This window comes from Natrix helvetica (assembly GCF_964273705.1).
Source record: "Natrix helvetica genome assembly, chromosome: 1".
In the NCBI taxonomy this organism is placed as follows: Eukaryota; Metazoa; Chordata; class Lepidosauria; order Squamata; family Natricidae; genus Natrix; species Natrix helvetica.
This window is the reverse complement of record NC_138548.1, coordinates 75,988,080-76,014,485: the sequence shown is the minus strand read 5'-3', so window position 1 is coordinate 76,014,485 and position 26,406 is coordinate 75,988,080. Positions and strand designations below refer to the sequence as shown.

The 26,406-nt window shown below is 41.4% G+C and overlaps 2 protein-coding genes across 4 annotated transcripts in view; both read left to right on the top strand.

Annotated features, from left to right (window-relative positions):
- PLEKHD1 (pleckstrin homology and coiled-coil domain containing D1) overlaps positions 1-26,406 on the top strand; it is a 283,969-nt gene that overhangs the window by 166,832 nt on the left and 90,731 nt on the right. The gene's annotated exons all lie outside the window — the stretch shown is intronic.
- Positions 5,983-10,078, top strand: SRSF5 (serine and arginine rich splicing factor 5). Of its 3 annotated transcripts, XM_081939330.1 has the most exons (9): positions 5,994-6,141; positions 6,320-6,632; positions 6,787-6,930; positions 7,296-7,366; positions 7,600-7,698; positions 7,786-7,855; positions 8,966-9,039; positions 9,170-9,280; positions 9,366-10,078. In XM_081939330.1, exons 3-9 carry the CDS (start codon positions 6,805-6,807, stop codon positions 9,613-9,615), a joined length of 801 nt encoding a protein of 266 aa, XP_081795456.1. In that variant the 5' UTR covers positions 5,994-6,141; positions 6,320-6,632; positions 6,787-6,804; the 3' UTR covers positions 9,616-10,078. The 3 variants fall into 3 exon arrangements, with proteins under 3 accessions (XP_081795455.1, XP_081795457.1, XP_081795456.1); XM_081939329.1 differs by lacking the exon at positions 6,320-6,632 and having other exon boundaries at positions 5,983-6,141; XM_081939331.1 differs by lacking the exons at positions 6,320-6,632; positions 9,170-9,280; positions 9,366-10,078 and having other exon boundaries at positions 5,983-6,141; positions 8,077-8,984.

Below are 26,406 nucleotides of genomic sequence, written 5' to 3'. Positions count from 1 at the left end.
AAAGGTTCGCCATCACTGGCCTAGAGTAAGAGGAATGATTGATGACCTGAGCATGTTTAGCTTGCAAAAAAGGCAACCGTGAGGAAATATTTTTTATAAAGTTTTTTATTTTTTTTATTTTTTTTTTATTTTCATAACATATAATCATATGTATACTATTACATAGCCAACATCATATTGTATTATTAAATGTTTACATCAATTCATCTTACCATCAACTCCCAAAAACAATTATTGGCTCTTCTGCTCTCCATACGCCATATTTGTACCTTATCCATCACGTTCTTCTCCCTCTCTCCTCCCACTCCCTACCTCCTTTCTTCCCTCTGTCAACCTTCCCTTCTCTACTTCCCCTTCCTCTCTCCTTCTCCCACCATGAGGAAATAGGATAGCAGTTTATGGCTAAGTGTGCAAGAGGAGGTTGGGCCCGTTTTCTTTTGAAAAGAAGTGGCCTAGAGAGTTGAAATATAAAGAATTATCTAATGGCACAAGCTATAAAATAGAGAAACACAATACTAGATGCCCTCTTATCTGTATGGATATTCCCTCATTTCACTTAATTAAGATTCATGCATATCCTGGTAGCTTCATTTCCGTGCCACGTTCCAAGAAACTGCATAGAGCCAGATACACTTCAAGGACTTCTGAAAGGTCAATAGGATTGGGGCCATCCTAATCTCATGAGGAAGGAGAGCAAGAGCTATGACAGAAACGGCATGGTTCGCGCTAAACATTTCTTGCTGATTGGATATGTTCTATGCCCATCCTGGCAAACAGGATTGGACAGATAGAGACAACTAGAAGAAGATGGTCTCTCATGTAGCCTGCTCCCAAGCTATAGAGGGCTTTAAAGGTGACAACCAATACATTGAATTGCACCTGGAAACACATTAGCAATCAAATGCAGCCCCTGAAGTAGCAGTGTTACATGTGCGCAATAGCCAATACCATTTGTTTGTTTATTTCCTGCCTTCACTGTTTTTTTACAAATAACTCAAGGTGTTTACACTTGCAACTACATTCTGTACCAATTGAAGCTTACGAATGTTCTCCAAGGACAGCCCCATGGAGAGTGCGTTGCAGTACTCCAAATGGAAGCTCATGAGGGCAGTGACGATGAGCAGACCCTCTCAGTTCAGAAATGGGCACAACCAGGACACAACCTGAAGTTGTTTTCATACCTTTAATTGGTATAGAAAGCATCCTCACATTGGATTCAAAACATCCTTCCTACCTTGAAAGCAAACAGCTTTCGCAGCTTGTAAACAATCATAATTTTGTCAGAATATGATTATTTCACAATCGATATGTGTGTTGTTTTATAAAACAACATAAGGAAAAAAGATAAAATCTAAAGATATTACAAAAGCATTCTCTGATATGGAGATAATTAGAATTGGATGTCACTGAATTCATAGCATTTTTTTTTCTTGTGCAGGTTTTTTTCCCCATTCAAACATTTTTGTGTTAGTCAGTAAGGATGGCTTGGATTATGTAAGAGCTGACTTACATAAATCTAATTTGATGCAAATGTCTACATAACCCATATCAAAAATGTTGAAGATGCATACTAATTCACATTACTTAGGCAATACAAACTAATATATGTGGGTGAATATTATGGAATGAGTTTGTAACAGAAGCTGAATTTCCACAAGGCAATGCTTTTTCATGCTAGTATGGCTGCCTTGTGAATAGATATTTCTGTTGTAATTTCTATGTTGTTTCTGTCTTAACTGAGCTGCAGGGTTTTTTGGGGAAAAGAGAATTGATCCAATTCCAATTTATGCAAAGTTATATAAGTACCCAAATGGAGCAGTTAGATAAGTTGGACAGATTTTGTAATTCCTTTAGCCAGGTTATATTCAAGGCCTGAAAGGACAAATGTGTAACTAAAATTATGCATAAAAAGTAACTCATCTGTTTGAAGCATTTACCTTTGCTCCTCTGTGTTTTTTTTTAGAGAGAGTTTAGAGTAATTTCTCCTTTCTTTGGTCTATTAGCCACCAGAATGTTAAACTTTGATATTCTTTGTCATATGATGGTTATTCTGTTTTTGGTTTAAATATCAAATCAGTCTAATTTACCATCTCTAGTGGAGGAATCCAAATTTAAGAGTCTGCTGTTTATAATTCCTTTTATACTTAAGTTAAAAATGACAACTTAAAAGTGGACCAAATATTTATTTAAACTCCAATTGTTCCTGACAACTTCTTAGCAACAGGACCCAAACAATTCCCCAGCAAACAGCTTTTTAAGCGCTTATCACATTTACAAAAAGAATTTTATCCCAAGAGTTTTATTTATAATTGGTAGCTCACTTATCCAAGCTTCTACTGTGTTATTCTCTTGAAAGCCTAACACATTAATTACAGCATATCTTTTTTTTAATACTGTGGATTTTAAAAAAGTCTCTTAAATGCTTTTATGTATGAAAATTAGTATCAGTTTACAACATAAAGCATATGATATATGCAGTGCAATTTGAGAAACAGATCTGTATACCAGAGAAACAAAACAAACACTTCACAAATGCAAGGTAGGAGAACAAGCCTATCAAGACAGGATTCAGGAGTCCATCTGCATCTGAAAGACAAAATCACTCTTTTTAAGACAACAATTTCACATTCTGGACAGAGAGGACCACTGGTTTGAAAGAGGGGTAAAAGAAGCCATTGTGTTAAAATTGAACAATCCTCTCTCAACAGAGGGGGAGGATATGACACCAGCTTTCTCATCTACAACACAGTCCTTTCAGCAGTCCCAAGAAGGTTCCACATCTATTGGTACTCTGATTCAGATGACCTTGTGGGTGCAGATAAAACCCCAAGTGGTCTCAACTGACTTTCAGAGAGCTAACAATCAGATGATTGCAAAGATTATGAATCCTTCCATTCTCCCCGTCAGTCAGAACTGAAGAAACTTCTTCAATGAGAAGCAAAATGTTTTCAAAGAAAAAAACAAGGAAGTTCAGTTGCCTTTTGGGGGGAAGAACACTTTTGGGACAACAGTGACCTGGATGATTGAGAATCTCCATGGACATAAAGCATATATAAATACATCAATCAGAACGATAATTTATACTGTAAAGATGAATTCCCAATTCAAGAGTTTCTTTAGAAAATTAGTACAAACGCATTAGAGGAAACTGCATTAGATAATTATCAGTTTCAAGACATTTCCTCAAAGCCTTAGTTTGTTAATAAGTTAAAATTTACAACTGTGGAGATGAAAGTTAAACCATTGACATAGTGAGAGCAAAACAAAATCTGAAAGTAATCTGTATTGCAAAAACATATTCAAATTCTTTACTAATAAATGCAGTACAGTAGTTCCTCCGCAAAAGTTGGAAATGTAATGTGTAGGGATAGAGGCCTCAGATTATTTATACAGTTAAGTACTACTCTTTAAAAAGCCATGATTTTGTTCATAATACTGTAGGAAGTTAGCACCCAGCCCTCTCCCAGAAAAATGAAATATCCTAGGAAATATTGAAAAGGCAGAATATTATATTTTCCTGGATGTGAAAAAGGGAGAAACACATTTTAAACACAAAGTAAATTCCTGTAGCTTCCTGCCCATCCCCACTTTGTCAATGGGCCATTAAGAAAGCCAAGCTAGTCCACTTTACATAATAAAGAGTTCTCCTCTTCAGATCCAGAGTGATGGGATTAAGGCAGGATAATATTGCCTTTTACTCAACTGACCACATGGCATCCGAGAACTCAACCAAACCTGGATTCAAAACTCAGCCTAGAGGGTTGCCCTTGCATGGGCCCATGGGAGTCTGGTAACCAATGAGAATACATTTCTTACACAGGAACAGGAAACAGATAGGTAGGGCGAACAGATTATAAAAAGCCCTGCAAGTCTCTCTTCACTCTCTTCTCTTCTCTTCCCTTCTCTTCTTCTCCACCAACATTGAAGCATGTGATCACCATTTCTGTTCAGGACTCAGGCCATGTGGTCCTGTCCACCATTAAAACCATCTTTCCAAGCAGCCTCTATGTCTCCAGTGTCTTTTTCCCCACTTGGAGCTGAACCCAGAAGGACATTTCTTCCGACAATACTAAATACTAATGCTAAAAATTTGTTAAGGAACTGATCACGGCTTGGTTCACAGATTATAATGGGAAATGTAACATATACTAATCTAAAATCAAATCCCATTACAGTTTAGCAACATGTGAACCAAGACTGATGGTAAGATGGCTGTAAGGCTGCAATCTTGCTGGTGTAAATTTTAAAAATTGAAAACATGCACAGGGATAAAATCCTTTTGCATTTTCATACAAACTGTCTGCTTTTTAAAATCAAAAAGGAACAGGACTAAATCTTCTCTAATCCAATACGGTGTACCAAGAATAAGGAGGTTTAAGGATGGATCCTGCAGTTCCCTTGTCTAACTGTGAAAGTAATCAGACAATCAAAAGGCATGGTAAAAATTAATTAGAAAAGCTACCTGGCACCTATCATAGCTGAGTTGTGAAACTGACTAGGGAAATTTGTCGTTTACTACTCTAAGTACTAACACCCAGCATATTAGAACGAATTGAAAAAATACTGGTTAAAAAGAGTTGGCGAGGAAGGGTGGCATAAAACAGATCCGGGCTCTGGAGTCCTCCCTTTACCCTTCGACCCCGAAACAAAGCCTTGTTGAGGTGGGAAACCGACGAAGCATCTCGCACTCAACAACCCATAAGGCGAATCGCCCTGGCTCCGCGCAGAGAGGCCGCCTCCCACAACATGCAGCCCTTTCCCCGCCTTCAGGTCCAGGTTTTTCAGACCCCGAAAGATCCTCGGCGCTTTGGGGCTTCTTTCTCCCCAGACCGTGCAGCTTGGGAAATCAGCCGAGATTGTAGGAAAGCAGGTCGAGAGATGAGCGGCCGAGCCGGGCTCCTTGTAGCCCTAGGAAACCAGGTCGCACGGGGGCCAACGGGGCGGAAAAGGGAAGAAGGACCAGAGGCTGAGCGCGAAGGGAGCGACCGCCTTCGTTTCAACTCAAAACAAAACAAGCAGACGCTTGTTTGTTCAATTGGCATACACTCCCCCGAGATTAAACTACCATTTAGAATAACTTTATTGTCACTTTGAACGTATACTAGTCGGCATTACATTAAAATGAAATTTCGTTGCATACAGCTCTCGAAGGGTCACCACTATACAATATACACTACATCAACATGACTAAATAAATACACATTTCTGCATGTACCCCTACATATATGGCACAGGGAAGCAACAGACTAGTTCGGATGTACTTGGCGAGATTAAAGCACAGGTACAGAAACAATGGTACCAAAAAGAAGTTACGGAAAAGGTGTTTTGAATGTTGTACTACGCGACACACACACACACACACACACACGCAAGCACCCCAGTTACGAGCTGCAAACAATCCGGACCATCGCTACTTTGCTGCCATCTCGTGGTCGTCCGGATCGTTGTAGACTTGATTTGGTTACCACACACACCCTAACCCTGTCTCTTACGTAATATGGCCTCGCTGTCCTCTTTTGTAAATGTCAACGGAGATTCTCAGTCATCCAGGTCATGGTTGTCCCCAAAAGCGCTCTCCCCCCCCCCCCAAGAAACTGGACTTTCTGTTGTTGTTTTCTTTGAAGTCGTTTCACTTCTCATCCAAGAAGCTTCTTCAGCTCTGGCTGGATTCCTTCCATTCCCCACCATCCAGCCAGAGCTGAAGAAGCTTCTTGGATGAGAAGCGAAACGTCTTCAAAGAAAAACCAGAGAGTCCAGCTACCACTGGAAAAAAAGCACTTTTGGGACCCTCTCTTGTCGTTTCTGCGGACTACAAAATACATAAAAGGAGCGGGGGGGGGAATAGACTATTGCGCATGCGCCAACTACCTCGAGGCAGCGGGCTTTTTCTCCCGTGTCTCAGTCAAGCTGAGAGTCCTTCTCCTACCACCAACCTCATTTCCCCTCCCTTCTCTTTCCACCTATCACTGAACTACAAGTAGGTCACGTGCCTCCACGATCACGTGGAACGAGGTTCCATTTTGTGGCGTAGTTAACGCTCAACCTACCCAGTCGAGGCGAGGACGTCGTCGGGGGCGGTTGTCAGGTTGTCTTTGTCCGTTGACACTTGCACTTGGAAAAAAACCCCGAGAACAGACGATCGTAAGTGCCTACCTATTCAAATTTAATAGGCGATGTAAAAGAGCAGGGACGGGGGCGAGAGAAAGAGAGAGACGGTTGCATTGTATAAGTTTGATTAAGTGGGAGACAAGCTTTAAACGTACTTTAAACCGTCTGCGGTGTGTGTGTGTGTGTGAGTGATTACATTTCCTCTTAACAGAAAAAGCCAGGAGAGGTAACATTGGCCTGGAACATTGGGGTGCGGCCGCGCCGCCATTTCGTGAAAGCAATCAAAAGGGCTAGGATTGATGGGCGGTCGTGTGCGAGGCGCATGCGCGGCTCTCCGTAACTTCGCGTTGGCTGCTTAGACTGCCTGGAGAAAAGGCGGAACCGAGCTGGCGTTTTCCAGTTGGACGATGGGAGGCGGAACTCGGTGGCTGGTTGGAACGAGCGGCGGGGCGGGGCGGGGCGATGGGCCCTGCGTGGGGGCTGCCTTCCCTGATGTCAGACTGCGGCAACCGAGGGCGGAGGAGGTACTGCGGCAATGAATCGAGCTGGCGGGGCCTGTTGCTGCTGCTGATCCTTTAGGGAGGCGGCGGCCATCTTTTTTTTTTTTTTTTAGACTCGATTTGCCGACTTGAATTTTTACGTTAATTTTTTTTCCTTTTAATTTTTCTTCTTCTGCAGCTACTCTAAAACGGTACCATGAGTGGTTGTCGCGTATTCATCGGAAGGCTAAATCCAGCCGCCAGAGAGAAGGATGTAGAGAGATTCTTTAAGGGATATGGACGCATCCGAGACATTGATTTGAAGAGAGGTTTTGGATTTGTGGTAAGCGGTTAAAAAAAAAAAGCTTCGTGCAAGCAGCGCTTTGTAGCGATGAAATAGATTACTTCCTATGGGAAGAAAGAGCTACAGTGGTTTTGGTAGCCATTTCAGACCCATTGGTCTTTTTAAGTATGTAGGAATGCATACTTTGCAGTGGCAATACACTTTGTAATATGTAGAACTGGTAGTAAGTAAAAAAAAAAAGTTAAAATGCAGTCTTTAATGATTTCCTTCACAAAGGGAGTTGAGATTTGGAATAAATTCAATGGACCAAAACACAAATTAAGTGGCTGCTATTACTTGCCATTAAGAAACTTGAAACTAAGCAGAGATGCCGGTTGCTGATGCATTATTTTGTTATTTAACAGGAGTTTGAAGATCCCAGAGATGCTGATGATGCAGTCTATGAATTGGATGGAAAAGAACTCTGCAGTGAAAGGTAACATTTCATAACCCTTCGTTTGCATTTGGCTGCTTTGTACATGTTTAATCGTATGCTTGACAATAGTAGTGCCCAAACACATAGTTTGCAAATATATTCGACTTAAGTATGTTCAGGTTGGCCTATTTGTCTGAAACTGGAAGGAGTCATAATTCGTGTTCTCATATTAATGTCGCATAGATGGAATGGACTGTTGTATTATAAATAGGTGTCACTATTTTGCTTTCAAGAGTTACAATCGAACATGCTAGAGCCCGCTCTAGAGGTGGAAGAGGCAGAGGGCGTTATTCTGATCGTTTTAGCAGCCGCCGCCCACGAAATGACAGAAGGTAAATAACTATGCAAAGAACATAGGTGATGCCCAGTTTAACTTTCTGTAGGCATAACTAATGAACTGAACATTTTGTTTTTACTAGAAATGCACCACCTGTAAGAACAGAAAATCGTCTCATTGTAGAAAATTTGTCTTCTCGGGTCAGCTGGCAGGTTTGTTAAACATGATTATCTTTGACTTCATTTAATGGGTATGTAATATGTAATTTTTTTATTTAAAAAACTATTTTTATCTTAAATTTAAAACATTTATCAAAATTATTAATTAATGTTTAAATGCATTGTTCAAAAGTAGTTTAATAGTATTTTAATGTAATTTTACCTTGTTTTAAAAATCCATTTTAACCACTTTAAAAATCCATTTTATTTGCCAGCCTATCTGTGTCGTTGGCCTTATGACGAGGAGTGCCTGTGGGTTATCCTAATCGTTGTCTTGGTCACTCTTGGTTGGGCCTGGTTGACTTTTCCAGTCAGCTCCTCCAGTGTATCAGTTGGCCACCTCTAGATCTGTGTTTGCCGGTCTAGACGTAATCGGTGCACTTCCTTAGAGTGCCGGGTTGCAGCGATCCCCGAAAGTTAACGAGATCTGATTCCTAAGTTGAGAACTGTACCTCCTCTAACGCTTCGAAATAAGAGATCGTGATCGAGAGTTGAAAAGATACGAATTAGGTGGTCCTTGGAATCCTGATCGCAGTAAAGTGATCCTTGGTGTAACTTCACAAGAGTAGAGAATGTCTGGATCCGACAGTAGTCTGCTAATAGGGAGGGCTGTGCGATTAAAGGCTTCCATCGACTGGGTAGTTCTCTTCAAATGGTTGGCGAAGAGCCAGTCGGGCATGTACCGTGGTGGTATCTTCGATCGCTTAATGCAGTTTGCTGCTTGGCTAGCCTAGGGAAATTTTAATAAAGGTAAAGTAAACTATATTTTTAATGACATAAGGGGCACAAAATAACTGGTTTTTGTTTTGTAAATGTGCTGTTTAGTTGTAAGACATTTCAGAATGCTTTCATACAAGTAAACTGTCTTGCATTCAATTGTGTAAAATGTATAGACAAATAACTTAAGATTTGAGCATTTTGCTTAAAGCAATATGCTGTTTTCATTTATTTCGTGCCCTGATATATTGTATCAAATATGGAATTATCTACAAGTGTGGCATTTGCCACGTTTTAATTGTTAACATCTTTTTTTGCAGTAATAATTTTTATTAGTTTATAAATGTTGTCTACCTCCTTTATCTAACATATTTAATCTTGTGATAGGATCTCAAAGACTTCATGAGACAAGCTGGGGAAGTAACATTTGCAGATGCACACAGGCCCAAACTAAATGAAGGGTAAGTATTTTGGAACCATTGTAAGATATTGCAAAAGATAACTTGGGAGAAGGAATCTCCAAAGTAGATTTGGGGGGAAGTTTAAGCTTCCATAGTTTAATATATAAGCTGTATTTTTTTTTTATTATAGGGTGGTTGAGTTTGCCTCTTATAGTGATCTAAAGAATGCCATTGAAAAACTTTCCGGCAAGGAAATCAATGGAAGGAAAATAAAACTAATTGAGGGCAGCAAAAGGCACAGGTAAGAACTCAGCTAAGATATGCTTGTGTATACACAGTTGTGGTCAGTATAAACCTAACCTAACATGGATATTTACCTTTCTTAGTAGGTCTAGAAGCAGGTCTCGCTCCCGTAGCAGGAGCTCTTCAAGATCCCGTAGCCGTTCTCGATCGAGAAGCCGCAAGTCTTACACCAGATCCAGGAGCAGGAGCCGTAGCAAATCAAAATCACTTAGTCGATCTCCTGCCCCTGAAAAGAGTCAGAAACGTGCTTCCTCCAGTAGGTCAAAGTCTCCTGCTTCTGTTGATCGCCAGAGATCACGCTCAAGGTCAAGATCTGTAGATAGTGGCAACTGAATTGTGCAGGTTGCCTTGGAACTTTTAAAACCATACTTGCTAATAGTTGTGGTAAGTATGTGACTTTGGGGAAAGAGGGACTCTGAACCAGGGGAGGGAAAGGTTGTAACAACTTTGTAAATGTGGACCATCAGAAAGTTACTGAACTAATTGTATTCTCTTTTTGATAATCTTTTTCTTGCTCACTTCATTAAATCAGAAGTGTGTAGCTTTATGTATATTGCTAGTCTTCTTTGAAGAAACTAATTTTTTTGTATTTAAAAAAACATTTTCTCAGTATACTCTAGAAATCAAAATTTGGGATGTTAAATGTTTTAAATTGGTTAATTGAGCTTTACACCAGCTGTAAATAAAGCTTTATTTCCGGGTTTTGGGAATGATTCCCAAATATTTGTTTGCTGCCTTGGCCATATTTCCAAATATACTGGTCAAAACTCACAATAAACCTTTTTTTAAAAAAAAATATCTGTGTTTTTCTTTCAAAGCTGTGGGAGAGCTATGTTTTACATGGGTTTGCACTTAGATGTTACCTTTCAGAAACATGGTTATAAAACATAAAGAGATACTTGGAAAGCTGTACCTCACCTTGGACATGGTATCGTACATGCTGCATTTTCCCAAATGTTCCTCGCCTATTGTGATATATTTTGTAGCATATTCTACTGTAATACATTTACAATTTCTACTTAATATTTGATACTTGGAGTAGTGGAATAGTACTTTGCAGGTAATGAAAGGTTCATGAAGTAATGGTATAAAATTGTCAACATATACCTGTAACTGAGATGCCATCTTTGCTTACTACAGGCAGCCCTGAGTGAGGATAAGGAATATTTAGGTAAATGATACTTTCCTGAATAATTGGAAATGACAATAGAACTGTTAACAGCTAGGATAAAAAGCTGTTTAGGTAATTTTAAGTGACCTGTTGTGAAATGAAGATAACATCATTTCGGTTGATCCAAATGGCTCAGTTGTACGAGTAGTGGTTATACCAACAATTTAATGCAGCAGTTTAATATGTCAGCAGTTTGCTAACCTAGCTTCTGGTTAAATGTGCTCTGAATATAGATCCAGTGAGAAATACAGCACTTGTGCCAAGCCTTTTCAAGACTGATACTCATGTAATAAAAGTAGTTGGCCAAGCTTGTATTAAATGCAAATATTTTACAGGGGTGAAAAGTAGTATACCATGACCATATTCTATATTCCAAACTAGTTTTTCATATCGGAAGTCCCCCTCCCCCCAATAGTCAAAGCCCACCTTTTCCAAAGGACACTATTTTACAATGTATTTTTTAAAAAATCTTTTATGGTAAAATTAAAGAAATGTGATTTGCCTACTTTTACTTCTAGTACATTGCAAGGAATGTGCAATCAATAGATGGTACAGAACCCTTTACCTCTTAGGTTGGAGCCCTGATTCCATTATTAAAGGTGATACAGCTATGGGTCTAATCAGGCCTGATTCAGCAATTCTATGGACCAAGTTCTTCACATTTTCTGATTTTGTACAGCTTTCAGTTTATGCTCTGGTTGGTCTTTGATGTCTAGTCATTTCTGCCTTTCCCAGTGAGTTTGATCGCATGATGAGATGGCTGAGAGGCGGAGTTTTGTGATTTTGCCTTCAAGCAGCCTGTCTGGATTTTGCATGTTCCAGTACACAAAAGACAGCATTTTAGAAGTGGCAAGCGGTTATAAACAACGTTCTTAAGCAAAACATCTTAAGTGCATTGCAACTTTCCTCCAAACAAACTCTTCACGGGCATTTCAACAATTTTGCCACAATCAAAGTGCAAATTCAGAAGTAAGCTTTTTAATGATGATTTTCGGTGATTCCCTACCAGTGTTTTCATTTGGGCTGGGTTATTTTTCTGTGGTGGTGTGTAGATTTTTATTAAATTTACCTAACCGTAAATTATAAAATATACCTAACCGTAAATTAATGGAGCAATTGATGAGCTTGCAAATAAATATTGGGAGAAAAAGGAAGTGCAGTGTTCTTCGCATACCTGGTAGTTCGAACATTTCACTTCGAGTGCAATGAAGCATAAATAAAAGGCATATGCTGCTTGAATCAATTATTAACTATTGTGTTAAGATGCAAATGGAAGGTGGCAGCCAGAAAAAGAAATAGGGCCAACTGCAGGCAGGCTGCATAACAATTGGGCTCACCCTCAGCTTTTATGATTTATAAGATGCTTTTAAGACATTTTTTTGCATTGGCCCAGCCATTCGCAATACATCCACTGAACTACTATGGTATATGAGCAGAGGTCACCTGCTGTGACTCTTGGCAATACCCAATGCTTTAGGATTTCTGTCCTGATAGTTCTTATCTGGGCTGTGCTCTCTGCTTAGTCCCAAAGATGCCTCCCCCCCACACACACTTTCAAGAAGCAACTGGACTTTCTGGTTTTGCTTTGAAGACTTTTTGCTTCTCATCCAAGAAACTGCTTCAGCTCTTCAACGTCTCCAAAGAAAAACCTGAAAGTCAAGTTGCCTCTTGGAGAGGGAACAAACAAACAAAAAAGCATCTTTGGGACAACCATGACCTGGATGAAAGAATCTCCATAGGTGCCCTCTGCTTAGATAAAAAGGTCAGGTACGGCCACGAGCCATTTAATATATATACAGGTGGATGCTGCTGAGGTTTCCTATCCTGACGTTTAAAAACGGGGGAGCAGCAGTGGAGGATTCGGTACAATTATAAATTGCGCAGGACAAACTTGGCTGGTCTGTCCTGGAAAATCAATCCGTTGCGATTTGTGAGGTCCTTGGAACAAGAGTTTTAGGCACTATCCTCACGGCTGCTGAGTAAAAGTGCAGTTATTGGTATTGGCTACAACTTTTAAGATTAAGACTTGACAGGTCGGAGTCGCGCAAATTCGAACAACTAAACAAAAAAAAAGAGCCGGCGTTTCGGTATCTGCTGCCATCTAGTGGTCGACTGGTTATTTGGTACCCAGACCTAATCGCCTTAAAGATTAAAACTATTCCCATTTTCACAGGACGGGAAACTGAATTCTCTCTCTCTCTCTCTCTTTGTTGTTGAAGATCGGGGACTTATTTTCTTGCACTCTCTATACGCCTCTGCTATGGATGACTTAAGCTCCGTCGTGTAAATAGCGGGGAAAAAGGTTCAAAGTGAACGAGAAATCGGTTCTTGCGCTAAAGGACGAGGTTGTTGCTTGAACGCTTTCGGTCCATCTCGCCTCGCCTTATGGAGCTTTGTTTTGCAGAAACAGGGTGGGGTCATGTTTGGTATCGGTCCCTCGAAGCTTTTTCCTGCCATACCTTGAAGACTTCTAACCTGTTTGAGCTCAGCCTAATGCATCCTTAGCAGGCATCCCCTCTGACCTTGGCTGATCTCGGGAGTTATGCAATCGGATCGGCCTCGGTTAATATCTGGATGGAATTCCACCAGTGAGAACATCAAGACTGCAGGATAGGCTGGTAGGAAGGGGAAAAATAGGAAGGGAACGGCAAAAAACAGACCCCGGAGTCACAGCGGAGCCTGGCTGGAAAGGCAGTCTCAGGCTGAGCTAGCTGCAAAAACGGGACGACCCAGCAAAAAAAGGGAACGAAAAAGTTCTCCGCACATCGAGAACCCGGATATGGCAATATCCAGAAAAGAGACTTCACCCTTTGTTTTTGTTGTTTTTGTTTACATCATAATAGCAAGCAGGTAAAACAGGCCGAGCAGTGAGCATCCTATGATATATGATCAATGCACAACCCAGAAATCTTCCAGAGAGATGGTGCAGATGAAATCTCTGAAAGGTGGGTGGAGAGGAATAATTAGAGTTGGCTAGGTAATTGATCAAGTTGATATTTCTAGGACATTAGGTGTTATTGTCCCAATTCTAAAAACAGGCGCTCTCATCCACTTCGAAGGGATTTCCAGCGCTAAGCCCTAGAATAGATGCCCATGGTCATGTGATCAAAATTCAGATGCTTGGCAATTGAGTCACATTTATGACGTTTGCAGTGTCTTGTGATCATGTGATCACTTTTTAGGAACTTCTGATAAGCAAAGTCAATGGGAAGCCAGATTCATTTAACTGCAGTGATCTACTTAACAACTGTGGCAAAAAGGTTGCAAAATGGGACAAAATCCACTTAACAAACATCCCACTTAGCAACAGAAATTTGGGGCTCTACTGTGGCTTGTTGAGGATTACCACTTCTAGGCCAGTGGTGAAATTCATTTTTTTTTACTACCAGTTCTGTGGCTGTGGCTTGGTGGGTGTGGCAGGGGAAGGATACTGCAAAATCCTCACTTCTGGGGGAAGGATATTGCAAAATCTCCAGTCCCATCCCACTCTAGGGGAAAGATACTTCAAAATCCCCACTCCTGGGGGAAGGATATTGCAAAATCTCTATTCCCACCACACTTGGGGGCCAGCTAGAGGTGATATTTGCCAGTTCTCCAAACTACTCAAAATTTCCTGTTTTCCAGAACCTGTCAGAACCTGCTGAATTTCACCCCTGCTTTAATCACTACAAATAGGTGCATATTGCATTTCTGTCTGCCACATATTTATTTGGATTCCACCTTTAATGAGTTGCTAAGATTACCACATTTCGTCATGAAATTTATTTCTCCTCCCAGCACATGTTTTCCATAGGCTGATACTACATGAGTCTCGGCCAAAATGTGTTTCTCCATTGAAACCTAAGGAATGGAAGCAGGGTGATCTTTGGCTCCTCCTAGGAGCAGAAAGGATGATGATCAGCGGTGGTCCTTGGCCTGGCCAGGGTCTAAGTTCCGAGTCAGTTGCCCTTTACAAGCTAAATGTAAACCACAGATAATTTGTGGATATGTAAATGAGAAATATAGGAGCCTTATGCTGTTGCATCCGATGGTCCAGTTAGTAAAGTTTAAGTGCCAGGTTTATTCAGTTCTTGATCTGATAAACAGCAGGCAGTAGTTTACTCCATGTAATAGCATTCTGGAAGTTGAAGTCCACACAACTTCAAAAAAATAGAAAAATACTGGTTTAGGGCTGTTTAATATAAGGTAAGTCATTTTTCTTGGCAAAAATATGGAAGCGACTTGTCATTGTTGTCTTTTAGGGATTTCCAATCTTGTCTATATTTTGGAATTTCATGGAATTATCCTAATAGATGTTGATTAAAACAGCATCCTTTAAAGCTGTAATCAAAATTGGTTTTGTTGAGAAGCTTTGAAATTCCTATACTGTACTTTTTTTAAAAGGAGCAAAACATACAAAATAGCTGCAAAAGTTGGGATAAACAAAGGAAAAACAGATCTGAGATTAAATTATATCACTTGTGCTATTCTTAAGAGACTGTTCTTTCATCAAGGCACTTAGTGCTAAATTGCCCATCCAATTGTCTAAACAGTGGTCTCCACATACTTTGTGATCTCTAGAATGTAAACATATACAAAGAAGTAAAGCTATTTAATGTATGAGGATATGTGTAACTTCCCAATAATGTTGACTTACAGTTTGACGCAGAGTTCAGCAAAACACAGACAAATGATTAACATTGACTAACAGGATGTCTCACTTTCTTGAACATCGATTGTTAAGATAGAAGGAATTTGTTAAGTTGTAGAAGAACCACATTTATTGCAATAATCATTGGGCGCCTGCTTTAGAAGAAAGAAAGACCCTGAACAATGGAAAAGCAAAGATTTTCATAGAAGTTGAGACCTAAAAGGTGGGAAATACTAGGGATCTGATTGGCTGGACAATTTGAGGAAGCTAGCTAGGGAGTTGGTGAGGGCCGCTTCTCTTTTTTGGTTTAGATAGGATTGCAGGTAGCTTTGTTTGGGACTGGGAAGGGATTAGTTTGGGTCTGATGGGATTAGGCAAATCAAATGCAAAAGACGGCGTGCTTGGGGGGTGGGGAATTTTCTTTCTTAGGTTTATTTATTTTCATTACAAGATGGTCTACTGCAGTATTTCTCTGCCTCAGCAGTTTTCAAATGTGTGGACTTCAACTCCCAGATTTCTCTAGCTTGCTATATTGGAAGGTTGCTTATTCATTCAGTATGACGACAACGAAACAGTGATCTGTTACCAGTGACGTGCGGTGAGGTTTATGGCTGGTGAGGCACTGACACAATGGTGGGCTTCAAATGTTTTTAGACTTGTGGACTTCAACTCCCAGAATTCCACAGCCAGGCATGCTCAGTTCTGATTTAAAACGACAGCATTTGTTTCTCTCCCTTCCTCCCCCTCTCTCAAACACACACACACAAACACAGAAGTTGGATTGGACTATCTCTCCTACCCAATTCCCTCTCTCACTCACTCACTCTCAAACAAACACACACACACAAAAGTTGGATTGGATATCTTTTCCAGTGGCTTGAAAGCAGCTCCTCTGCCATCCCCCCTAGCCCCCTGCTGCCTTCCCCAAACACCTCCACCATTGCAAATGCAGCCTGCTGTCTGGGTGGGAAATGCCTGGAACGCAATAAAGCCCACCCACTCACCTCCTGCTTGGAGGCTGGTGTGAGAGGACAGGCAGAGAAGCTGGAGGGGAGCTGATCCGAGCCTTCCAAAAGAAAGAGGCTGGGGGAAAGTGTGTGTGCTACAGCATGGCTCTTTGCCTGGCTTCCATGGATGACTCTGCTTAACTGTTAAAAAAAGCCTCTAAAAAGCGCCCTCTACTATAAGGCAGGAGAACTGCTGCCTCAACTACCTCAGGAATTTTTAGGCTTTTAATCCTTGCTTAACTCTGCTTGAGTTATCATAAAACGCCTAAAGTCAGACTAGAGGAGGCATGCAGTTATCCTGTCTCATAGTAGAGGGTGCTTTTTAGAGGCTTTTTTAAACAGTTAAGCAGAGTCATCCATGGTGAGGCAGCAACTAGTTTAGCTTTTTCTTTTTACATTTTTTTTCTTTTCATGATGAGAGCGGTGAGGCTGTGCCTCACCTGACTGCACGTCAATGTCTGTTACGTATGATTTTGCTTTTATGTCATTAAAGCAATATAATAAACTCATTACAGATTTTAAAGGAAACAATAATACATGCTTTTAGTCTTTCTGTTCCCTACTTTTCCATGGATCAAGTTACAGGGTAAAAGCAAAAACTAAAACCCAAACAATAAACACAGTTATGGAGCAATATTGGGCCAATGTAGACATAAATTGTAATGGAGCACTAGTTACCATATTTTTCAGAGTATAAGACGCACATTTTTCCCTCAAAAAGAGACTGAAAATCTGGGTGCGTCTTATACACTGAATACAGCATTTTTTGCCTCCTGAAACTCCACCCCTTCACCAAAATGGCCGTGCATGGGCTGTTTTTGGGAGGTTTGCAGAGTGCAAAAACTTTTTTTTAAAAATTCCTCTTCAAAACCTTGCTGCGTCTTATACTCCGGTGCATCTTATACTCCAAAAAATACGGTGGTAAGGCTACCTCATTTCTTTTGCTTAATTACAAAATCATTTCTGCAGATTTTGTGGCCACAATATCTATCTATCATCTATCTATCTATCTATCTATCTATCTATCTATCTATCTATCTATCTATCTATCTATCTATCTATCATCTATCTATCTATCTATCTATCTATCTATCTATCTATCATCTATCTATCATCTATCTATCTACCTATCTATCTCTATCAGTGGTGGGTTTCAAAATTTTTTAGAATTTCTTCTGTAGGTTTGGACTGCTTTGTGGGAGTGGTTTGCCAGCCATGTGACCAGGTGGGAGTGGCTTGCTGACCATGTGACTGGGTGGGAGTGGCTTATTGGGCATGTGACCGGGTGGGAGTGGCTTGTCAGTCATGTGACTGGGTGGGGGTGGCTTGGCAGTCATGTGACCAGGAGGGAGTGGCCAAGACAATGTCACTGAATTCTTTGCCCCAATGAATGATCTACAAAAAGAAGATATAAAAAAGGAAATTTATTATTTTGTGCACTTACTACTTTAAATAAGATTAAAGTAAGTACACAAAAAAATAAAAGCTACTTACAGAAGGAAGATGACTGTCCTTGCTGGTCTTCTACATCATTGACACACTTGCTCCAATAAATGGCCTGCACAAAGAAGACACACACAAATGAACTCTTCAATTGCATGCACTGCATTAGCATGAAACAAGCACACAAAATAATAGAAAAGGAAGATGCCAGCAAAGTACGGTGGCAGCAGGTGGTAGTTGGTGCGGTGCAGCTGCCAGGCTAGAGCAAGTCCGGGGAGGTCCTAGGAGGCCTGGCAGCCAGCAAAGCACGGGGGCGGCAGGCGGTAGCACCCACCTCTCTTCTAGAAGAATGAAATATTCTAGGACAGTGATTGCGAATCTATGGCACGTGTGCCACAGGTGGCACCCGGAGCCATTTATTATGGCATGTGAGGCGCTGCCCTGTCAGCTCCAGTGCACATGAGCGCACTGGCCAGCTGACTTCAGCCTTCATTTTTGGCCGTTTTTCACCCTCCAAAAAGTGGCTTTCGATTTGCCCGTAGGGCCATTTTTTGCCCTCTGGAGGGTGAAAAACGTCCGCCGAACATTCCCAAACTTCCAGGTTGCCCATAGAACCATTTTTTGCCCTCTCTACTGCATGCGCGGAAGCGCCAAAGAGCTCAAATGCAGGTAAGGATGGCGGGCGGGCCCTCTGGAGCATCATACCGGAACGGTACCTGGTGCTCCTGGCAGGAATCATTACACCCATACCAGGCCATATTGCCTGCAACCTACCACTGCTCTGGAGCCTGTAGAGGGCAAAAAATGGGTCCATACATGCCAAAAGTGAGGGTGGGAGGGCAGGGGCCTAGAATTATTGGTGTGGGCATGCCTGCGCACAACCCACCTATCAGTGGTGGGTTCCTCCCGGATCGCACCGGATCGCGCCGCTCCCTTTCAGCGCTCCACCTGGCTTGCGCGCTCCCTTTCAGCGCTCCACCTGGCTTGCGCGCTCCCTTTCAGCGCTCCACCTGGCTCTCGCGCTCCCTTCCGGCGCTGAAACCGGAAGTACAGTTTTGCCCGGCCCTGGCGAAGCAACGACGCCTGCCTGCGCTCCACCAGCTCGGCTGGGAACGGAGATGTTTCCTCAGCGGAGCGGAGCGCCTGAAAAGTCTTTTCAGGCGCTCCGCTCCACTGAGGAAACATCTCCGTTCCCAGCCGAGCTGGTGGAGCGCAGGCAGGCGTCGTTGCTTCGCCAGGGGCGGGGCAAGACTGTACTTCCGGTTTCAGCGCCGGAAGGGAGCGCGAGAGCCAGGTGGAGCGCTGAAAGGGAGCGCGCAAGCCAGGTGGAGCGCTGAAAGGGAGCGTGCAAGCCAGGTGGAGCGCTGAAAGGGAGCGTGCGCGATCCGGTGCGATCCAGCAGGAACCCACCACTGCCACCTATGCTCCCCCCGCTTTTGGCATGCAGTGGGAAAAAGGTTAGCTATCACTGTTCTAGGAAATGCTAAAAAGGCAGAATATTATATTTTCCTGGATGAGAAAAGGAGAAACATGTTTTTAAAGACAAAGAGCAGCTCCCTGCAGTTCCCTACCCCCAGCAGATATTTGGGCAGCCTATCTACAAGGCAATTAAACCTCTAGCTCCAGAGTGATGGGATTAAGACATGACCCCTCAGGACATGTACAATTTACAATAGCAGAGTTGGAAGGGACCTTGGAGGTCTTCTAGTCCAACACCCTGCCTAGGCAGGAAACCCTATACCGTTCCAGACAAATGGCTATCCAACATCTTCTTAAAGACTTCCAGTGTTGGGGCATTCACAACTTCTGGAGGCAAGCTGTTCCATTAATTAATTGTTCTAACTGTCAGGAAGTTTCTCCTCAGTTCTAAGTTGCTTCTTTCCTTGATTAGTTTCCACCCATTGCTTCTTGTTCTACACTCAGGTGCCTTGGAGACTAGTTTGACTTCCTCTTCTTTGTGGCAACCCCTGAGATATTGGAACACTGCTATCATGTCTCCCCTAGTCCTTCTTTTCATTAAACTAGACATACCCAGTTCCTGCAACCGTTCTTCATATGTTTTAGTCTCCAGTCCCCTAATCATCTTTGTTGCTCTTCTCTGCACTCTTTCTAGAGTCTCCACATCTTTTTTACATCATGACAACCAAAACTGAATGCAGTATTCCAAGTGTGGCCTTACCAAGGCATTATAAAGTGGTATTAACACTTCATGTGATCTTGATTCTATCCCTCTGTTGATGCAGCCTAGAACTGTGTTGGCTTTTTTGGCAGCTGCTGCACACTGCTGGCTCATATTTAAATGGTTGTCCACTAGGACTCCAAGATCCCTTTCACAGTTACTACTGTTGAGCAAGATACCATCTATACTGTACCTGTGCATTTCGTTTTTCTTGCCTAAATGTAGAACCTTACTCTTTTCACCATTGAATTTCATTTTATTAGATACTGCCCAATGTTCAACTTTGTCAAGATCCTTCTGTATCTTAAGCCTATAATAATAGGATTAGCCCTCTACCCATCTAACAGCAGGACATACTGCATTGCAAAATCACCTGGGGACATTATACCACCCAGCAAGGTTCAACCAAACCTATCTCAGACAACCTCAGCTATGACCCCCGCATAGACCCCTGGAAGTCTGACCACCAATAGAATACATTTCTTGCACAGAAACAGGAAGCTCAAGGGCAAGGCCCAAGAGAGGGTATAACTACAGTATATACTTGAGTATAAGCCGAATTTTTCAGCCCACTTTTTGGGCTGGAAAATCCACTTCGGCTTATACTCCAGTGAACAAAAAAAAAAAAAAAAGAACTTACTGAGGACTTGCGCGCGGCCGAGGCTTCGGTGCTTCCGGGATCGCTCCCACCCCCTCCGCCACCTTCCTACTGGCTCCCAGTGGTGGAGGGGGTGGGAGCGATCCCGGAAGCACCGAAGCCTCGGCCGCGCGCAAGTCCTCGGTAACTTTCTAGTGGCGGCGGGGGCTTTTGGGTTCACTTCAGCTGCAGCGCAAGTCCTCGGTAACTTTCTAGTGGCGGCGGGGGCTTTTGGGTTCACTTCAGCTTCAGCGCAAGTCCTCGGTAACTTTCTAGTGGCGGCGGGGGCTTTTGGGTTCACTTCAGCTGCAGCGCAAGTCCTCGGTAACTTTCTAGTGGCGGCGGGGGCTTTTGGGCGCAAGCGGCTAGGACTGGCTGCCCACAAAGGACCTCCCCAGGCTTGCTTTGCTGAACACGGGGCGACTGACAATAGTTTGAGCGGGCGTGGCTGGCACAAACTATCGTCAGTTGCCTTGTGCTCATCAAAACAAGTCCGGGGAACAGCAGGGTGTTTTCTTGCCACGTGCGTAGCCACGCACGTTACCAAAAGTCGGGACTGTTTTTAAAACGCTGTGGGACGCAGGACAAATTATTAAAAATCAGGAATGGATCCCAGTACTTCTAATCCTACACCAAAACAAAAACGCAGGTCATACGAAGCTGCTTTCAAACTAAAATTTACCGTGAGCTGCTGCATTTCCCAGCCTCGGCTTATACTTGAGTCAATAACTTTTTCCAGTTTTTTGGGGTAAAATTAGGGGTCTCGGCTTATACTCGAGTCGGCTTATACTCAAGTATATACGGTACCTCTATCTCCCTCTGATCATGTGGTCAGCTGCTCAGGACTTCAAACCCTTGTGGTCCTGTCTATCAATAAAACACCTTTCCAATCAGCTTCCATGTTTCCAGTGTTTTTCTCTCCATTTAGAACTGAATCAGATGGATATTTCTTCCAACAATAGAATAGAATTCTTTATTGGCCAAGTGTGATTGGACACACAAGGAATTTGTCTTTAGTGCATACGTTCTCATTGTACATAAAAGCTATAAGTGATAAATCATGATCATACTCACCATAAAAATACATTCATAAGGTATCATAAGATACAACACAGTCATAGTCATAGAATACTAAATAAGCAAACAATGTACTAGGAAACTAAAAACAATACAAATTGTAAAGATACAAGCAACAAAGTTATAGTCATAAGTAGAGAAGAGGATAGGTAATAGGAAAGATGAGAAGAATAATAGTAATACAACCTCACTAAATTGTTTGACAGTGTTGTGGGAATTAGTTGTTTAGCAGAATGATGGAATGGGGGGAAACTGTCCTTGGAGCTAGTTGTTCTGGTGTGCAGTGCCCTATAGAGTCATCTTGAGGGTAGAAATTGAAACAGTTTATATCCAGGATGTATGGGGTCTGTAATATTTTCACAGGCCTCTTTCTGGCTCGTGCAGTATACAGGTCCTATGGAAGGCAGGCTGATAGCAATTGTTTTTTCTGCAGTTCTAACTATCCGTTGAAGTCTGTGTCTCTCTTGCTTGGTTGCAGTGCCAAACCAGACAGTTATGGAGGTATATATAATTCCTCTGTAGAATATACACACATATATATCCCCTCCCTCCCTCTCTCTAGAGAGAGAGATTGTTTCTTTTTTTAATATTTTTTTTATTATTTTTACATTTAAAACAATGCAATACCGCGGAGTTGGAGTGACCATACATTCACATTATATACAGCTAGTTTCAACCATTGACAATTAAACTACTTAATACATTGTCTATCATTCTGTCCAATCACAATATATACATTTGTTCCAATCTTGTCATCTTGTCTTATACCAATCATAAAATCTATTCCATACTTCAAAATATTCTGATTCCCCTCAAGAGAGAGATTGTTTCAAATGAGAGAAAGCAGGTTCCAAATTGTTAAGCAACTTGAGTTGTCAAAATAAACCAAAGTTAATGTAAACTACCCATGCCTCAGTTCTCAGCCCCTACAGCTGTGTTCTTATCAGAAACTTGTCCTACAGATGTGAGCAAATGCTTATTTTACTTATGTCAGAAGCTTCACATCAGGTTACTGTTAAAGCCAGCAGCAGATCCGTTTATTTTTTCCATTCCTGAAATTAGACTCAGTGCCATGCCTAACACTGTTCAGTTCTGTGTGATGTTTTCACTGATGGAATTTATCAGGCAGCCTGTGTTATAATGGCTAGATAAACTGGGAAAAAAAAGTATCGCTATTTGACTTCTTTCATACTTTATGATAGCGTATAAGATTCAGAGATGGGATGGTGAATAAGAGAGACCTAGCATCTTGGGGATGAAGACCATCTTCAGAAACAGAAAGCAGAATTGTGCCTTTGGGCCTTCAGATTTAAGGAAGATTGCGGGTGGCATCTTTGTTGAAAATGGTCCTATCTGCATCACTTTATATTGGGTGGCATTTAAATGTCTAAGGATTTGGCATACAATTGTTTTTTTCCCACAAATTACCAGTCTGTTCTCATAGCCACAACTTTTACATGTGCAAGTTGTTGTTGTTTCCATCAAGATAGGTTAAAAAGAGGAGCAAAGCTTTTATCCTATCCATTTTAAGATTATAGAGAAATTTATGATGCCTCGTGAGAGCTAAATCATGTTATAAGGGGATAATGGGAGTTGTACTTTGGCTTGGTGGGAGATTGCATGCTGGAGACAACTGCCCTCAGGAGTCACTAAAAAAAAAAGATGACAAGGAAAAGAAGAAAAAACAACAATAATAATGCAGCTGTTGTTTCAGAGTGGGAAAATTCCCTGGGGCAGGGATTATGTTATGATCACCAATCATGCCATGTTATTTCCTTAACCATGTTTTCCAAGTAAGACACAACTGGCTGGGCTTGTCTTAAGCTGCTAGACCAAGCTGTGTGGTCTATTTAAATGTAGTGGTTGTACAACAATTATTATAACAGAATTATAACTCATAATGCTCTGGCTAAAACAACACACACACACACACACAACACACACACAAATAAACATCAGCAGTGTTCACCCAAACTCCCAGCCCAAATGCCTGTGGAAATGGAACTTTATGAATCGCATTAGTTTGTAGTTTCAACCACTGTTCATCCATAGAGGGGTTTGGATTGGTTAGAACAGGGGTGTCAAACCTGCAGCCTGAGAGGCTGGATGTGTCATGCACTGGCCATGCCCAACCTCATTTTAGCAAAGAGGAAAAAAGTTGTGATACGTCATGTGGCAAAAATATGATGCCGCAAGTTTGACACCCCTGGCTTAGAAGATATATACACCCAGAGAAAGCTTTAATTGTGCAATATTTGCAGAAATCCCTCGGGTATGCTCAATTGTTCCAGTGTATACATGTCTTCTAGGTGACAGTACCTGGCTGACCGTGTCCTGAAAACTAAGCAGGATTGACCTAACTGGTCCTTCAATGGGGAAACATCAGAAACTTTCATGATCATGGATCAGAATTGGAAATTCATACCATCGTACAGTAAAATATAGCAAATTATTTCCATATTGTTGAAGTAGTTCATCTCTTTGAAGGTCCCAGGAATTAAGGTCTATCCAAAGAAGGTTTTGCTTTAGTCCACACAGACAACAAACATAGTCAGAATGCCTCCTTGGTGCAAACCTCAATGACTTCAGAAGTATGGGTAATGCAAATTTCAGCGGCCTACAGTTTTCTCCCAAAAAGATAAAAGAGAAAATACATGGTTGATCTATCTAGGTTTTTTCTGAGTAATATTTTGCCACTTAGTTGAGAGAGAGAGAAAAAATCTCCTTGAAAGAATCTCAGTGCATGACTACACTAAATGAAATAAATTCTGGGTTTTTTTGGCAATATAGTTCTTTATTCATTTCAATCCACTTGAATGCTTTTGAAAGCTGAAAAAACAAATGTCTTGACAGAACAAGGGACAGCTGTCTCCTCTTGATTTGCTGTGGCATCCTTTGTGATAATATTTATGTCTTCCAAGTGTGAAAAGTATCCTACCTATCTGTTCCACAAATTTGTTTTATAGGAGGGGATCCATTGCAAATCCTGTATCAAAACGATTAGCTCAGATTAGTTTTCGTCAGATTCATTTAAACTGAATGAGAGTCTTCAAGGGCTGGAACTCAGTAGCCAACAGATGGCAGTGCAGGACTATTTTCCCTCGGTTTTCAAGCACTTGAAGTTAGATATTCTTCTTTGTCCTTCCGCCAACCAAATGTTTCATGGGAGCATTGACATTTGAACCGTGCAGTTTCTGCTTCATAACTCACACTCTTGGATATCACATAAGCCAGCTTCTTAATAATTTTGATCAATCCCACTCATCCATTTGCCTACTATAATTTTGAACAATGGCAATGATGTCAAATTTAAAATCTTCTCCACCCAAACTCCCTACATATATATGTTCTTATGACTTCCAAAATCCCCAGTATGACACCCAATTAGGACTTGCTGAATTAAGAAAGATTCAAAAAGTGCATCCCACCCAAGCATTCATTCATTTTTCATTCATCCGTTTTTCATTCATTCATTCATTCATTCATTCATTCATTCATTCATTCATTCATTCATTTTTCATTTCATGTTCCTAGACTGCCCATCTCTCTCAAAGAACTTATCTCTGGATCAACAATATAAGGAAGTATCTTAATGTCATACATCTTTCCTTTACGTGCAGTTTTATTCATTTAAATTAAATGGGTGTAAATAATTTGCCAAAATGATTATTTTAACTAAAAGTATGCGCTGTTTTTAACCGGATTGCCTTCAGTTTGCTAATGATACCCAGTTACACATCTCATTGTCAATCATGCCTTGGTCACTACTGCAATGTGCTTTGCATGGGATTGCCCTTGAATCTAACCAAAAGTTACAACTGGTCCAGATGTTCAGTGCCCTAGGTTTGCCCATGTTGCATTTCTGTTGTGTGAGCTGCATTGCCTCTTGTTTTTGTCCCAGGTCAATTCAAGATTATGATTATCACCTTTAAAGCCCTCCATGGCATGAGGCCTACTGCCTCTCCCTGTCCTACCAGATCAAATAAAAAAATAATAAAATACAAACACACATATTTTAAACAAAAATATGTTGAGACTTTGGAAAAAGTGCAGGGAAGAGGAACTAAGATGATTAAAGCCTGGAGACTAAAACATATGAAGAACAGTTGCAGGATTTGGGTTTGGCTAGTCTAGAGAAAAGATGGACTGGGGTGACATGATAGCAGTATTTCAGTATTTGAAGGGCCGCCACAACTTATTTTCCAAAGCACCAAAGATGCTTTGAGCACAAAGAAGGCAAGACCAGAAACAAATGAATGGAAACTAATCAAGGAGAGAAGCAACCTCTGGAATTAAGGAGAAACTTCCTAACAGTGAGGACAATTGACAGCTTTCCATCAGAAGCTGTGGTTTTTAGGAAGAGACTGGACAGTCACCTGCCTGAAATTGTATAGGGTCTCTGCTCAAGCATGGGGTTGGACTAGAAGGCCAAGGTCTCTTCCAGCTCTATTCTGATTGATTGATTGATTGAAATACAGTGGGCACACTTCTTTCCTTTAAATGTCCCCATTGTTTCCTTGGAAGTCTCTGCCCCCTAGAGCACTCTTCCCCTTGAAAGCCCAGCTTTGACCCCAAATCCTGGGATAGGGTGAAATTGGAACTGAAGCATAGTGCTGTGGGTTGTATCAAGGTTGTGGCACCAGGAATCTTTGTTATTGTTTTGCTTTTATCTTTTTAAGTGCTACTTGTTTTATATAATCTTTGTGAGCAGCCCAGAGTTGTGATTCTAAGATGAGAGACCACACATATTTAAGCCAGGGGAAATGAGTAAATTTACTGAGACCAGAATTTGAAGATGGCTAACATAAGGCTGCTCTTGAGCTGGGTTCTAATCCTGATTCTTATATATCACCACAGCAACACTATGGAAGGAATTTGCCAGAAGAGGGGATTGACTATTCTCCAAAGCACCCGAGGGCAGGACAAGAACTAACAGATGGAAGCACATCAAAGAGATAGCCTATCTAGAATTAAAGAGAA

Excerpts from the sequence above, each read along its gene's own strand:
- SRSF5 (XM_081939329.1), top strand. The coding sequence starts at position 6,805 with ATGAGTGGTTGTCGCGTATTCATCGGAAGGCTAAATCCAGCCGCCAGA. Across the intron at positions 7,367-7,599 it reads AAAGAACTCTGCAGTGAAAG|AGTTACAATCGAACATGCTA; the intron begins GTAACATTTCAT and ends TTTGCTTTCAAG. Across the intron at positions 7,699-7,785 it reads CGCCCACGAAATGACAGAAG|AAATGCACCACCTGTAAGAA; the intron begins GTAAATAACTAT and ends TGTTTTTACTAG.